Source organism: Sminthopsis crassicaudata, chromosome 3 (genome assembly GCF_048593235.1).
Source record: "Sminthopsis crassicaudata isolate SCR6 chromosome 3, ASM4859323v1, whole genome shotgun sequence".
NCBI classification, from domain to species: Eukaryota; Metazoa; Chordata; class Mammalia; order Dasyuromorphia; family Dasyuridae; genus Sminthopsis; species Sminthopsis crassicaudata.
The window spans coordinates 408,133,292-408,150,976 of NC_133619.1; the positions used below are offsets into that span (position 1 = coordinate 408,133,292).

Here is a 17,685-nt window from a genome sequence, read left to right on the forward strand (position 1 = left end):
CAAACCTAAGGACAGTTAAGTTCATGGAATCTTAAAAAATAAAAGGGTCCCAAGAACTTATTTAGCCATCTCCTACTATAAGCAGCACAATTTCCCCCAACAATAGGTCATAAAAGGTCAATATAAAGAACTATGTGGTAGGTAACTTACTATCTTATGAGTTAGTTCGTTCCATTTGTGGACAGTTCAATTTAGAAATTTAACAATAAAGCTTCTTATATAATTTGTACAATATTAAACTACTTATGTTAACTTTCTGTTTCTTTGTTTTTATTGTTTATAAATTAGGTGAGGTGGCAATGTGGATAGAGTGCTGCCCCTAGTCAAGACTACCTAAATTTAAAACTAAATGTGTTACCTTGGACAAGTCACTTAAATTATATCTGCCTGTTTTCTCATCTATAAAATGGGGATAATGATAAAAAGACATATTTATAAAGCACTTTGCAAAATACTTATTATTATTAGCTATTACACAGCTTTTTAAATTGTAAGCTCATCTTAGTTCCCTCTGCAACCACATCAGTTTCTATATTTTTCTCTTTCTTTCCTCACTTTTGCAATTACAATGTTGACTCAAGATGAAAATGCTATCTGCCTCCAGAGAAAGAACTGATTGTATCTGAATACAGAATTAACCATATTATCATCTTTCCTTCCTTCAGTTTGAATTTTATTCCACAAAATCCTAGTATGGAAATGTTTTACATGATTGCATATGTAAAACCTAAATCTGATTGTTCATGATAGGGTAGGCTTAAAGGGGAGAGAATTTCCTATAACACTCCAATCCAAACACTCCTAATGACAAAGGGCATATTTTAAGGTAAATGTAGTCAGATTTCTCAAAAAGTTAGCTTTTATTAATAAGGAATGAGTAACCCATAAAGTTCTACAAACTTAACAAATCTAGTTGATCTCACATTACCTTTGTCCACCCAAACCTAACATGACTAGGTCATTCATTAAGATATCTGACTGCTTTTCTGCTATTTGTATCCTCTTTTGAAGTGCACTGGAGGCCTCAGTAATTGAAGTATTGATATTAACCGGGGAGAGGACTGGTCTGGCTGTTGGTACCATATTCAAATCCATCTGTAATTTAAAAGTAACACATTCACATCCTTGGACCAGTGATAACTGTGGGTTTTTTGCTAATTTCTTACTCCCTGATTGTAATGTAACAACATTACAATCCTTGAAATTGATTTAGGTTTCTCAGCAGCTATAATGTAGCCATGATATAGACTGCCGCAGGGAGCTAAACCTTTGTTCTAGTCCAATTCCCTCATTTCACGGATTAAGGAAAGGCTGGAGGATGTAAATGACCATTTTATGAGCGGTATCAGAACAGAGACCCGAATTCGTGGCCTCTGGCTTCTGATCCAGACGAGTTTATACGATGCTGCAAGTCCTTGAGGATGGACAGGACAAGGCCATTTGTTGTTCAGTAGTGTCTGATTCTTTGTGGACCGTAATATGCCAATGATAAACATAGAGTTTTCTTAGTAAGAATACTGATCTCGGGTGGGTCCCTTTCTCAGTGGCTTCTTTTATGAGAGACGATCGCCCAACTAAGAACAGGAGAGCTCCATTCCCTCCTCCGATTCCCCGTGTGCTCCCCCTTTCACTCCCCCCACCCTCCTTTCACAGACCCTCAAGGCTGAGTGACTCGGCTTTCGCGGGGCCCTGAGAAGGAAGCCTGGGATCATCTCCAGCCTCTCCATCCCCAGCCCTCCTGGCCTCCAAGAACCCTCACCCCGACCATTGCCCTGAGCTCCTTAGTTCGTGACATTACTTTAGCGTAGCGGGTTTCCAAGGAGCTTCAAGCACAGCTCCAAACGGGTGGCACTAGTGGAGAGGAGTCAATGCTCATGCGCAAAACGTAACCTTAGCTAGAGCATTCTGGGAATTGTAGTTTTCCACGCAGGACTGCTCAGACCCTCTTTAGAGCCATAGGAGAAAAACTCTGGTGAGTGGAATCCACGGTCTGGCAGTCCCTGGTGGGATTTGTAGTTTTTTCTTGTTCTTCTCCTCAAAGAAGATTGATGATAGCAAGCGGGTGCTGGGCTTTAGACTGCATGAAACCCTTCCCACCTGCTAAGGTCTTTCCTCTCAGACTACTATTTTATGTGACTAGTCAGTCAATAAGCTTTTATTAAGGGAGTACTTCATGCATGTATTTGTATATGTACGTATGTTTATAAAATATAAAAAAGCTGTGGATGTTTAGAAGAATTGCACATGTTTAACCTATATTGCATTACTTGCTGTCTAGGGGACGGTAGGGGAGAGAAAAATTTAGAACACAATGTTGAAAACTATCTGCATATATTTTGAAAAATAAAGTTATTAGAAAATTAAATATATAAATATATAAATAAGCATTTATTAAGCACCTACTTTGTTAGTATGTATATGCACATGTCTATAAAATATAAATAAGCATATATGCTCATTATTAACTTTATACTCTTTGTGGTTTTTCTAAGTACTAGTTGTCTCTCCCATTAGAATGTGAGCTCATTAGGAGACTGTTTCTTTTACTGTACTTTGTATCCCTTGCCTCCTACAATACCTGGCACATGCTGTTAACTCTTGTCCTTACTAGTTACTAGTTCATTAATAAATACTTTTGATTATTTAATTTATTTAATCTGAAAGGAGCCTTAGACATCAATGAAATCCAATTGACCTTATTTTGCAAAAGAGGAAACAGGCCCACAAGATAAACTGACTTTCCAGAGGTCACTCAAGTAATAAATAGCAGAACCAGGATTTAAACCTGAGGACTCTGAATCCACATCTACTACTATTCCCCTCTTTGGGATGCTCCTCTTATTGTCCAAGCCATGAATTGGAGTCCAGCCTCTTAACTCTCCGCGTCAACCAGTGAATCACTTCACCTCTCAACTTCAGCAAAATGAGGAATTAAATTAGGTGACCTCTTAAGTCAATTCTAATGTTCTCTGATTCTAGGTATTGATTGTGTTTTAAAATTTTGCTCTTCACTATCATATGCATATGGCATTTATATAAATATGCTATTTTATATAGAACATGCCATTGCAAAAAGGCTGATGTAAGAGACATCTTTCTAGTTGTAAGAAGGAGGCTTGCCTGATAGAGCATCTGACAGGGGATGCATACTGCTAGGGATGCTATCTCTTTCCCCACTCCCAAGTTCAAATCATATGCTCAAAAGGGAGACAGAGGCTTTGTCTTCTTTTAAAGCACTGACTGAATGGGCAAACTTCTTTGACTTTAGGCGTCAGTCATAGGGACTTGTATGGAATACAATGATATGAATAAAAGCAGTTAGTACAATGCCTAGTACAGGGTAGGGGCCCTTAATAAATGCTTATTCCTATCTGCTTTTAAATGGATTTTTTATTATCTTCATGCTTAAGTCCTTAAGAATTGAGCCCACCAGTAGCTGGGAGCAATACAAAGCTTCCAATCATCTTTAGCAAGAGCCCAGAGCATTGTACCAGAATGCAATCAGGAGGCGGATAACTCTCCACACATGCTTCAAGAACTTCTCTCTCCTCCTAATGTAATTATTGAAATTTTGTCCTGTTGATAATTCCCATCACAAAAAAACCCCAGCTTATCCTTTTCTTTTTTTTTGATGAACCCATTATTTTTTCTTAAACATTCACACATACATAATACAAAACAAAACACTTCTCCATATGGAATAAATTGATATTAAAATGAATGAAACCTTCATTCTTGTTATTCAGTCGTGTCTGACTCTTCATGGCCTCTTTTGAGATTATCTTGACAAAGATACTAGAGTGATTTGCCATTTCCTTCTCCAGCTCATGTTAGGGATGGGGAAATTAAGGCAAGCAGAGTTAAGTCCCTTCCCCAGAATCACTCAGCTAATAAGTATCTGAGGCCAGATTTGAATTTAGGAAGATGACTTCAGGTTCAGCACTCTATGCAACACACCACTAGCCACCCCTATTATTTTACTATCAATAGATAATTTCATGAATTGTCACTTGTCCTGTGGGGACAGATATGTAGCTTTTTCTAAATCTGCACTATACTTAACTGGATCTATATATCCAGTTATAAAGAACATTGAAACTGTTATATATCCAGCAAAGCTACAATTATTTGGGAGATCTTGGGGCACATCTATCATTCAAAAAGAAAAACCTTTGTGGAGAAAGCACAATGTGTTTTTTATTGTTTTGTGATCATGAAAGAAACCTGTTACCACTCCCTGTGCAATTAATGCAATCCCATCTCCCTGGAGACTCAGCAGAGAAGCACCTCTCTATAGTAATGAATGTAGGCAGATCTAAGATGAGTCATCTTTTACTTAGCAACCTAGGACTTGATTGAATTGACCTAACTATGCCTACCTTCTTTATTACATCCCTTATTACAGCGGTTCTACTACAAAGAGAAAGTGTTCATCAAACCATAGCTGTAAACTATATCAATCCTGTTAGTATGATATTAAAAGAAAAAATAAAAGCTCTATAAATCATTCAGGGAAACCTCAGCAGAAAGGGCCTAATAAGAACTAAAAAGCATTTCAATCAATAGAGGGAGCCAATTATACTCTCATTATACAGATATTCTCTTGCAACTGATTTTCAATTATCCGTAATCATAGGGGAGAAAGTTAACACGAATAATGGCTCATAGATAATCTTCCCATTGCAGATGAACAATTGTGTCACCTTTTTCCCTAAAGAGTTCTTTTTTAAAAAAAAACTAGAAATGCTAACAAGTAACCTGATTGACTAATTTTAAGGCTTCTTTTTTCTTTCTCTCTTATCCATCCAAGTAAGTAATATGACCTAATTAAAATGACTGGAAGACAAAAATGGTGAGAACAAAAAGAAGATAAATTAATTCATAACCTGGATAATCAACTCCTGAATAGCTGAGAAATGACTAAACAATTCCAATTTAAATCTTAACCTGAAATCCCCAAAAGAAAATGTCCCTTTTTTTTTTTTTTTTTTTTTGTTAACCCTGTTGATGATTATTATAGGTCAATCATTTTCATACTTTTTTGATTATAGAATACTTTTGAATTCATTTTCATATTACTGTGATGGGGGCCCTGAAGCTGGCTAACAGAAAACCAATTAAAAGTGTTTACCCTTTTTCATGGAAACCCCAAGAGATTCTATTTGGAAGACAATTTGCAAACCAGCTCTGCAAACAATGTCTGAAGTGATAATGTATTAAACAATCAAACTAGAAAATTGTTTTTATTTCCTATCAAGAAGAAAAAGAAAGTCAAATTTACTCACACACTTTCACCTTCTCTTTTATTTCTTTCCTTTCTAGTTTTCAATAATATATGTAATTGTAGGCCAAAAAAAGCTATGTTCTTCTCTCTTGGTAATATTGACAATGATTTAAGATTTGCAATTGGCTTAATTTGAATATTACAAATTACCTGCAATGATTTTTCCTATTTTTCTTATAGCTTTAACTTTAAGAAACCTCACTGAATGACAAGGAAAGATCAGAATTTATAAAGTATTCATTGCAGTACAAGTATTTTTTTTAATTGTTTTGTTTAGAGTTCAGAGTTTACTCTGAAGAAAATGTACTTCTTATGATTTTTATTTTTTTAAGTTTATAACTGGAAAAAATTTAGAGAGTCTATTTTGCTTTTGACTTTTAAATTTTCATTTTTATTCAAAATTTAAATCATTCAATAAAATGGGTATTTCCACATACATTGTACAACAGAATAAGAAGAATATGTATCAAATTGCCTTTCTCCAGCATCCAGTAGTTCTTTTTCTGGATGCAGATGGCATTTTCTATCCAAAGTTTATTGGAATTGCCTTAGATCCCGGAACCCCTGAGAACCAAGTCTTTCATAGATGATCATTGCACATTCTTGCTGTTACTGTGTACAATGTATTCTTGCTTCTGCTTGTTTTGCTCAGCATTCGTTCATGTAAATCCTTCCAGGCCTTTCTAAGATTAGCTTGTTCATCATGAACAATAATATCCCATTACCTTCATATACCACAACTTATTCAGTCATTTCCCAATTGATGGATATCTGCTCACTTTGCAATTCTTTGCTACTACAAAAGAGCTGCTATAAACACTTTCACATATGTGAATCTCAATAAGTATTTATTTTAAAAATTATAATCTGCCTCATAATTATTTTTCCATCTCTAAATGAGCAAATGAAAAATAAAAATCTCATCACAAACATGCATAGCCCATTGAAACACATTCCCATATGGGCCACGCCTGGAAATGTATGTGTTTCTTTTGTATTTTAAGTTCATCTCCTGTCTGGCAAGATCCGAGTGGCATGTTTCATCTTATGAAATGATTATTTATCATTGCATTGATGAGAATTCTAAAGTCTTTCAAAGTTTCAAAGAGCATTTATTAAGAGCTTAGTAATAATGGGGCAGCTAGATAGCACAGTGAATAGAGCACCAGCCCTGAAGTCAGGAGGACCTGAGTTCAAATTTGACTTCATATACTTAACAGTTCCTAGATGTGTGACTTTGGGCAAGTCACTTAACTTTAGTTTACTGGGGGGGGGGGGAGGGAAGAGTTTAGTACAGACATTATGCTGTATTGAGGAGGCAGAGACAAATAAGAATTCTGAAATATCTAAATATAGATATTTAAAATATCTAAAAATAGACCTTGCCCCTATTAACTTACTTTCAAATATGGGAAAAAGGCTGTATCTCCTTTGTAGATCTAGTATCAGGATAAGATCAAGATGTTAGAATTATAACAATGTTCCTGCTATTCTGATCCACAAACTAGATTAAATTATTTTTATTCTCGAGAGGTGACATACAGTAGGTAGAGAGAATAGGAATTTGTGTAATTAGCAAAGTTATCAACTCCAGTTTTATATATAAGCAGCCTTATCTTTCTGGTGGAGTATAATTTTGATTATATCAAATTGAAAAGTTTTTGTACAAACAAAACTAATGCAGATAAGATTAGAACGGAAGCAATAAACTGGGAAAACATTTTTACAATCCAAGGTTCTGATAATGGCCTCATTTCCAAAATATATAGAAAATTGACTATAATTTATAAGAAATCAAGCCATTCTCCAATTGAAAAATGGTCAAAGGATATTCACAGACAATTCTCAGATGAAGATATTGAAACTACTTCTAGCCATATGAAAGATGCTCCAAGTCATTATTAATCAGAGAAATGCAAATTAAGACAACTCTGAGATATCACTATACACCTGTGGTATTGGCTAGAATGACAGGGAAAGATAATGCAGAATGTTGGAGGGGATGTGGGAAAACAGGGATACTGATACATTGTCGGTGGAATTGTGAATACATACAGCCATTCTGGAGAGCAATTTGGAGCTATGCTCAAAAAGTTGCCAAACTGTGCATACCCTTTGATCCAGCAATGTTATTACTGGGCTTATATCTCAAAGAGATTTTAAAGAAGGGAAAGGGACCTGTATGTGCAAGAATGTTTGTGGCAGCCCTTTTTGTAGTGGCCAGAAACTGGAAACTGAGTGGATGCCCATCAATTGGAGAATGGCTGAATAAATTGTGGTATATGGATGTTATGGAATATTATTGTTCTGTAAGAAATTACCAACAGGATGATTTCAGAAAGGCCTGGAGAGACTTACATGAACTGATGCTGAATGAAATGAGCAGGACCAGGAGATCGTTGTATACTTCAACAATAATACTATATGATGATCAATTCTGATGGCCATCTTCAACAATGAGATGAACCAAATCAGTTCCAATAGAGCAGTAATGAACTGAACTAGTTACGCCCAGAGAAAGAACTCTGGGAGATGACTGTGAACCACTACATAGAGTTCCCAATACCCCCTTTTTTGTTTGCCTGCATTTTTGATTTCCTTCACAGGCTAATTGTACACTGTTTCAGAGTCCAATTCTTTTTGTACAGCAAAATAACTGTTTGGACATGTATATATATATATTGTATTTAATTCATACTTTAACATGTGTAACATATATTGGTCAACTTGCCATCTGGGGGAGGGAGATGGGGAGAAAAATTGGAACAAAAGGCTTGGCAGTTGTCAGTGTTGTAAAATAACCCATGCACATATCTTGTAAATAAAAAGCTATAATAATAATTTTTAAAAAGGCAGATATAGATGTGTGTGAATGTGTATGTGTAGCTCCATCTTAGTGACAAGATAATATGGTGAGCCTTTCCCCTTTCTTGAAGAAGACCTCACAAGCCCCCAAATTATTTTTCCCTCATTTGATTTCTCAATGCAGGATCTAGATCCTACCTCTACACTTATTTTATGCTCTCTCATGAATTATTTGCAACTTTGTCCTCTCTTCTCACTATTTATCCTCTTCTTTCCATACATCCTTCTTTTATTGTAAGGTCCTCCATTAAATTTATATCCTATATAAATCCATTAGGTTTATATATTTACGTTTTGCAAGTGGTAGATGTTGAACTGAATTGAGTGGACAATTCTGGAAGCCCAGTATGTGTCTTACATTGTTGCGGTTTCCACTTGAAATTTTATCCATTATTGGATATTATCTTTAGCATGCTGGCCAAAGTTAAATATTATCATCTTGAGCTGAACGTGGTGTTTAGTAAAAGTTTGTAAAGTACTTGAAGGATGAACAAAAATTACAAGGATTATGTTGTAGTGCTATTGGTGTTGTATTTCTTATAGACCCAGATAGTTAGTATGTAATCCATTATGGTTTCCTACATTCTCCCCAAAACCTCTGTTTAAGAATAGAGTAGTGAGTGATTGAAATATTGGCTTATGACATCAAGTAAATCTTTAAACATTGTTTCTTTTTCTGTGGTCATAGTAGGAATATCACTTCTTGAAAACAAAACTTGCTTTAAAGAATTGTTTTGATAGATACATACCTAATGACTGTCTTTTTCTTTCTCTTATAGGATAGGTATTCCTCGAAATGAATCAATCTATTCCTGGCTTCAGTGCTCAAAGAATTCATTCATTTATCTGCTGAGAACATAATGTACTGAGATAAATTACAGACCAATACCAAAACACGAATGCTTACCATTCCAAAGGCAAAACATTTTTAGGGGATAATGATAGAGATCAAACTAAGATTTCACTCACTTGATGTTCCAGTTTAAATAAGTTACATTTTCTATTTTATGGTTTCTATTTATTTTGTATAGTTTTGCAGATTTTCTTAAACAGATTTTTGATATATGGAATCAAGTATAAGTAAAATTGATCAAAAGACCTATTCCAGAATGAAAACCTTAAAGGTCCTATGTGAAATGAAATTTACAGAACACTTCTGCCTAGCATGGATGGACTGGAGAATTTTATGTTTACTTCCTATCAAAGTGACCTCAATAGACTTTTAAAATATATAACCTATAGAATAACAAATATTATCTTTTACATACACACACACACACACACACACACACACACACACACTCTTTTAATACCAAATCGTCAATGGAGCTTGTCTTTTAATGAATGAAAGTGAAAACAATAGTCCTTTGGCAAAAAGGCAGCTCATTTGACATCCAAGGTGAACTTTAAATGACATCGTTTAATGGATTGATAGATCTAGCTTACAAAAAGGAAGTGGGTTATTTTCCACACAAAACAGAAAATCCATACTCACAGTGGTTTCTCCTTTATATCTTCTATAATGCAGAATAAAAGAGCTTTCACAGTAGCAATTTTAGTTAGACATATTGACAGCAGAAAATGGAGGTTATGTATAGCCCTTGAGTCTAAAGTGTCTCTCCAAACCTTTGAGATCCCAGCTGGTTTTAATTTTCTACCCCCATGCCCTCTCTTCCTGGAAAGCTTCCTGGCTTCTCAATATAACTGTTCATGGAAAACACTCTCTAGAATACAATATGTGTCCAGTTCTCCCCTTCTTGGATATAGTAAACTCTTTTTAATGTTAATAAAACTTTTGCTCCATGAGTTTACAGGAAAAAAAAAAAACAAACCTCACATTATTTTCTTTTACCTGAGCAAGGAAGATTGCTTCTTAAAAGAAGTCTTTGGTTCATATAGGAATTTATTTATATACTTATTATTCCATGGATTTTTAAAAATACAAATATCTTACTCTTTCTCCCTTCTTTTGTTGTTCTTCCACCACCCCACGTCCCCTCTTGCTAATTGATATCATATTTCTCAGACCCCACTCTCGGTACCCACAAAACCTGAATACTGTATCTATTAGCATTAAGATTCCAGATTTGAGATCTTCCCCATTGAATTATTATTCTTCACATGAAATTTCTATTTCATGCATAGTTAATTCCTCTAGAACTTTGATTCAATGGATTATTTTATTGAAGAACAGACATATAGAAATGTGCCCAAGGACGTCCTAAAGTTTTCTTAACGTATAAAGTGAAAGTAACTCAGGCTTTGGCACTGACTCACTTTGTGTTCAAGGCATTGTGTATTTTAGTTTAATAAGATTCTGATTTCTTGTATCCTTAAATTTTTTTCCCAACCCTTTCTACTTGTACTATAGTAGCATTGTTTTTCTAGAGTAGGATTGGCAGTTTATAGAAATGTTTGAGTCCTCCCACATTTCTCCACTCTTTCTTTTCTGAGGTTGTCCATTTCCAGTGTGGGATGGTTTGCATATTATAAATTTGAACAACAGCAGTGCATGTAGGAGGTATTGGCTTAAGCAAAGAATTTAAAGGCAGAATGTATAATAAAGTTGTTCCACTTTTTAAGGTGATAACCAAGGAAACATATGGCCTAAGACATACAGCCTCCTGCTTAACCCTCAAAGTAGACGTATATAATTGTACTTCCTTTGACACTTGTAGCCACAGGACACTAAAAATATCTTCAGTAGAGCAGGAAGGTAAGTTATAGAAAGAAACTTATATTTGTTTACAAGGGGCCTGGGTTCAAATTTTAGCTCTGAAATTTAAGAGTCTATTTGCTCTTGGGAAAATCAATCAGGTTAATTAATAGGAATAACAATTATCATTATAATTTCTCTTGTCTGTTCAATTCAGTTCAACAAGCATTTATTATGTATGAGTTGTCATGACTAAGCAGCTCTTTACAACTCAAGAAATCTATTGGTGATAAACTTTTTGGAACTGAGCTAAGCTGGCCATCAGAAGGCAGTCTGCTGCTGGGAAAGTAGCTGAAACCTTTCCAACATTAGAAAGTCTCAGAACCTGTGAGTTACACTCACTTCACTTCTGTGTAACAGTAGTGTCTTACCGAAGACTTTATACAGTGAGCTTTAAGGTTATATAAAGCACCATCCTTGCAAAGCAACACCTTCTTGAAAACAAATTCTAAAAGATATAACACAATTATTAGGGTAGTTACTTTATAGATGGAGTTGAAGGTCAGAGGAGTTAAATAATTTGTTTATGGTGAGATAAATATGAAGTAGCAGATTCAGAATCTCAACCTCTGTATTTGGATACAGACATGACACTCTCTCTACTACACTATTCTTCCTCCCACTACTTCACAAATTTCCTCATCTGTGAAAATAGAATAATAATACTTTTACTATTTTCCAATAAGATTAGTATTGTAATAACAAAGGCATGAAAAACACTTTTAAAAACATAATTTTTAAAAATAAATATCAATATTGTGAGATAATCTTGTGATAATTGATTAATTTATCCAATATGACCTCTCTGCAGCATTGAAGAGGGGGAAAGATTGAGGTAGAGAGATCAATAAGAAAGTTATTATGGTAATTCAAGCAAGTGATAATGAGAAACTGAACTCAGGCTCTAAGCATAGAAATAAAGGGACTCTGACACATTATAATAGAAAGGAGATTACCCCTTTGAGAAATTCTTGGCATTTATAATCTCCCAAACTGTGTAGACAAGAAAAAACTTCACTTAATTCTGATTTCTCCTTAAGCTATTGATCTCTATCTTTATATCATTAAACTTTTTAGATGATAAACAATTTATTTGTGACACTTCTAGAGCCTCCTAATCCATTTTCTCCTCTACTCCTAGAAATTCCCATAAGCCTACTGCATTGACTCTCTCAAAGGTGTACAATGATGTTGAAATGAGGAAATCAATTACTTTGTCTCAGTACTTTTCTTCCTCGATTCGTCTAATATCTCCTACTCCTTCCTCACCCCTTGTGAAATTATTCTCTATAATTTTCATGGCATTGTTACTGGTTGTCTTCCCACCTCTCTTATCATCCTTTGTGTCAGTTGTTGGGTTCCCTTTCTTTTCCCATACCTAAATGAAGGTACTTTCCTTAGTACCTGTCAGAAACCACAATAATTGATGGATGAGTGCCAAAAGGATTGATTCATAATGATTCATAATTATAGTTAAAGGTTTTGGTTATTTATAAGGAGATATCAACAGAATAAACCTGAGTGAAAACAATTCTCAAGGGAGATATCAGAAACAAAGACAATAGGTTAATACAAGAATCATTAGTGGAAAACTATGGAGTTGGTATAATTCCAAGTAAATACATGAACTGAGGAACTGTTTTAGAGAAAAAAAAATAAAAATAAGGAGCTTATATTGAAGAATCAATAGTCCCATAGTGTCCCTTTATAAATATCTGTATGTTTTTTATAACATTGTCATTCATACACATGTGTTTCTGCTATTATTTCATATGAATTCATATAAATCTGGGAAATTTCTTTTTATTTGTATTATATTATATGTTATATTATCTGGGTATATTTCTTTTTATTCTTTTTTCTTTTTATTTATAGTTTGTAATATTCTAATAGTCTATAACTGTAATATGCCCAACCTTTGCAAATTTCATAAGCATTATTTATGCCTTCTTCCAAATAGCCAATAAAAATGTTGAACAAAACAAATAAAGTGCCAAAACTTTTGGCACTCCATTAAAGACATAAATGTGAACTGCCTACATAATCTGAATAATATTCTTTCTTTACCTTTGTAAACATCAGGAAAACATTTGCCCATCTTCTAGCCTTGTGGACCTTCTTCTTTTATCCACCTTTTTCAAAGCTCTTAGAATTCTGCAATTCTATCTGTAAGTTCTTCTCATATTCTGAATTACACATTTTGTGTATTTATCATCCTGTTTTTAATAGTCATGTGATGCTTGTGATTTTGAAAAGTAGTCAAGTTGGAGCTACCCTCTAATTAAAGACTATTATTGAGATATATCTTGAATAGGCTCTCTCTAAATATCTTTCTTTCTATCTATCTATCTATTTTATTGGCTTCTTCTCTTCTGTATTTAATTAACAATGGTGATCTTAATTTTAGAATTCTTAAAAATTTCTCATTCTAACATACATATAATTGCTTGTCTTTCTTAATGACAACTGACAGACATAATTAGTAAGATTTGCTGGTTAACATCTGCTTAGAATTTTTAGAATTTAGAAATTTTTTCATAGCACTTTTAAATGATCTTTTCATTAAACTTGTTTTATTGGTACCTTTAAAAATATGTATATTGATACCTTTTGTCTTATATTATTGTATTTTTCCTATCCCATTGTCTCCAACTCAAGTAAATAGGCATTTACTGGCTAGAACTAGGTTCTAATTAGTGTGCATAAGGAATCACATAAAGTGCTTACATGTATTCCCATTTGTCTATTCAAAGTTACAATTATATAAAATATAGTCATTCATTCCAGCCAGTGGAAATACATAGTGAGAATTCAATGAATTCAACCACTTCAGTTTTCATTATCTGCAATAAGCAGTACCTAATATATAAAATTACTGTTTTTGATTTTTTTCTGCTTCTTGCTTATCTAAACAATTCTATTTCTTTACTTTTCTGGGTTTTTTTTTTTATCTCACACAAATAATTTTAATGATGACACATTTATATTATGGTTTGAGGTTCATTAATACTTTGTCTTCATTTGTACTTTTTTCTCAAACCCTGTTAGGTTGTAGGAGTATTATGCTCTTAATTGATTTTGTTATTTTGTGCTTGTCTGATAATTTGATTGGTACAATACTAAATCTGTAAATTAATTTAGGTACTATAATCATTTTTCTTATATTGGTATGGCTTAACCATGAGTGAAGACTCTCACTTCAGTTATTATTTTTCTTTATTTTTGTAATATATTTTGTAGACTTGGTTCTATAAATCTTTATCTTTTGGTAGGTTAACTCCAATTATTTTGTGCATTTTGTAGTTAATTTGAATGAAATTTATTGGATTATAAGAGAATGCATAATACAATGGGAAGTCAGTTGGATCTGGAATCAGAGGATCTGCATTTCAATCTTAATTCTGCTACTTAGCAGGGCTATGACCTTGAGCAAATCACCTTGCTCTTTTGGGCCTAAGAAACCTTATCTGTAAAATGAGAGGTCCTATTAGATGGTTTTTAGGGTCCCTTTTGGCTCTAACTTTATGATCCTGTGATCCTTTTTTGGTTGCTACAATATAGAAATACTATTGATTTTTGTGGACTTATTTTATATCCTTCTTTGCTATAGTTATTAATCATCTTGATGAGGAAACCCCAAAACCCTTAAAAGAGAAAACCTCCTAGGACTCTGCCTTAGGGAAGGGACTCCACCCCAAGCACAAATAGTTTCATCCTTATCTGGCTCAGTCCTGGAAACCTATTGAATTCAATTCAAATTCTAACCCTGGCTGAAACCCATCCCAGCCAACCTGGGACTACACCCACAAGCCCCTTCAGCTTGTAGCCAAAGACCCCTATCATAAAAGAGCCAAGCTGAAGTCCTCTCTTTGCAGAGGTCCCAAACATGGCAGCCTTACACCTGCCATGTCAAAGGATTTCTACCCACTGAAACCACTCTGACTCTGGTATCTTTCTCTCTTTTCCTAACACCTTTTAACTTTACTTCCAAACCCCATAATAAACCTGTTTTATCAATCTAGTTTTTCGGGTCTGTAAATTTCTTTACAGGGGACTCTTGTGCCGCTATTAGACCTCATTTAACTCTGTATCCTTACACCGAATCCAAAGGAGTTGCAGGGGAGCTCCATTTGACTCCCTGTGCCCCGAACCTGCCACTAGACCTCAAACCTAATTTCATTTAGGTACCCCTTATCTAGATCTCATCAATCTCAGTTATTTGCTAATCCTTTGGGGTTTTCTAAGTATAATATTTTTGTCATTTGCAAATAAAGATATTTTTTTTCTATTCTTTGTCGATATTTATACTTTTTTTTTTTTTTTTTTTTTTTTTTTTTTTTTGCTTTACTGCAATTGTCAGCATAATATGTCAAATAATAGTGATGAGAGGAAGCATCCTTATGTAATGTCTCTATTTTCTGGGAAAACCTACTAAATCTATTCACTAACAATGCTAGCTTTTGGTTTTTAAAGATATATTTTTGGACATATTAAGATCACATGTTTCCATTCCTATATTTTTTATGAGGGTATTGTTAGGATTTTATTAGGATCTTTTTTTAGGGTAAATTATTTTTCCTTTTTGTTGTTGTGAGTCATTTTATTCATGTCCAACTCTTTATGACCTTGTTTGGGGTTTTCTTGACAAAGATATTAGAATAGTTTGCCATTTTCTTCTCCAGCTCATTTTACAGATGAGGAACTGAGGCAGACAGAGTTGAGTAACTTGCTCAGAGTCACGCAGCTAATCAATGTCTGAAGCCAGATTTGAATTCACAAAAATGTGTCTTCCTGACTTCAGGCCTTGAATTATATCCACTGCAAACCTGATACATTGGACATTCAGATTCAATACAGAAACAACTTCTTCTTCTTCCTTCTTCCTTTTATCTCCTCCTTCTCCCTGCTCCTCTTCTTCTTTCTCTCCTCCTCCTCTTCTTCCTCTTTCTCCTACTTCTCCCTTTTCCTTCTCTTCCTCTCCTCCTCCTCCTTTTCCTCCTTCATTCATCCCACTCCCCCAGAGCACTCTGCCGAATAATAAAGAAGATTGTTTAAACCATTATATTTACCTTGTATGCCAACATATGAAATATTTTGTATCTATAACCTCACAACCTCTCTGATGATAAAGGAGAAAATATATTAATACCTTTGATAAAAAATTAGTTATTGCACTTCTTAGAGGTCCATTCCAGGTAGCTAGGTAACACTCTGGATAGACCAGAGTGTTCAACTCAAGAAAATGAATTCAACTTCAGCCACAAATGTTAAATAGTTGTGTACCTCTGGACAGTTTTGTCCAGAGCCTCTAATATATCTCGGTTTCTTTATTGATAAAATAGGGCTAATAATGGCATCTACTTTTCAGGATGAGAAAATATTTGTAAAGTGCTTTACAAACCTTAAAGTGTTATATAAATGATAGCAATTATTATCCTAATTAATTAGCTATTTTATACTCTTGATTTTCTTTACATTATTGTGATGTATTATTTTCCCAAATCATTTGGAGGAATCCATACTTTTGCCAATAGTGCATTTATATATTGGACTTCCCACATATCTTCCAACATTCATCATTTTATTTTTCCTCATTTTTTCCAATATGAAAGGCATAATAGTTTAGTATACAACTTATAAGTAAATACACACATATTGGGAAGCATGATCATATTTTTAAATTTTCATTTTCAATGGAGTATATGGTCAAAAATGTTATATTTTAAAAGAGTATATAGTGACTCCAGTAATTTATCTTTAATCAAAACACTATTATGAGTCTGGCTGAAAGAAGTAAGGAAATTGTAGAACTTATAGTTTTGGAAGTGTTTAGATTTACATTTCTTTGATTCTATTTGATTGTTTTATATGGCTATTGACAGTTTTCATTTCTTCTCTAGAAAATAGCTATTTATTTAAATATTCTTTGGTCACTTATTAATTTAATAATGACTCTTGGGAAAGAATAAAAAAAAAAGTCCAGAAAGGAGAAAAGACAATCAGAATAGGTTTAAAAGCTGCAGGCTAACCTTTTACATACTTAAAAAGAAAAGTCAGGTGGAAATAGTAGAGATTGAGCTTTCATGTACAATCTTATTTTTTTGTTTTTGTTTTTTTCTATTCTACTATGTATATGTGAATACCCATTTTATTTGGGGTTTGTTAAGTTTGGAATACAAGTAAAAATTAATCAGAGTTCCAAAATCTTTCAGAGTTGATAGTTTCTATAATGTTCATGTTATAATATAAATGCTCACCTGGTTGAATTTCACTCTTCATCAGTTCATACATATTTTTTTCAAGTTTCATTAAATCCATCCACTTTGTAATTTCTTATGAAATATTTTTTGTGTGTGTGCAGTCATTCCCAACTAATAGATACTTGCTTTGTTTCTAGCTTTACTAAAACAAAAAGTGTTACTACAACTATTTTTGTACATATGGGTTCTTTTCTCCTCTCTTTGATCTTCATAGATATAGTAGAGGTATTTAGGCTAGTAGAGGTATTTTTTTTAATCAAAGGCTATGTGCAATTTAATAAATTATTGGATCATAGTTCTACATAATCTTTTCTGGATTGAGTGGACCAAGTGCTCACAACTCCACCTATTGGCTCCTCTACTCCCATAGCTTCTACAACAAACAATTTATTTTTCATTATCATTGATAATCTGATCAGTATGAGATTTAATCTCAAAGTTTTAAAATTTCCATTTCTCTTACTGTTTCATAGCCTTTTTTCATAAGGTAATTGAAAACCTGCCTTACATATATTTTGATCATAAAGTCTTTTTCAGAAAAATTTGCTACATAGATTTTT

General features: G+C 33.8%; 1 protein-coding gene across 1 annotated transcript in view; it reads right to left on the reverse strand.

Annotated features, from left to right (window-relative positions):
- Positions 1–1,885, reverse strand: part of CCDC150 (coiled-coil domain containing 150) — a 107,088-nt gene extending 105,203 nt beyond the window's left edge. Inside the window, exons 1-2 of the mRNA XM_074302807.1 lie at positions 1,799–1,885; positions 929–1,095 (exon numbers count right to left, since the gene is read on the reverse strand). Coding sequence (XP_074158908.1) covers positions 929–1,095 — 167 coding nt within the window. The 5' untranslated portion in view covers positions 1,799–1,885. The remainder of the gene's footprint in view (positions 1–928; positions 1,096–1,798) is intronic.
- Positions 1,886–17,685: the final 15,800 nt, after the last annotated feature.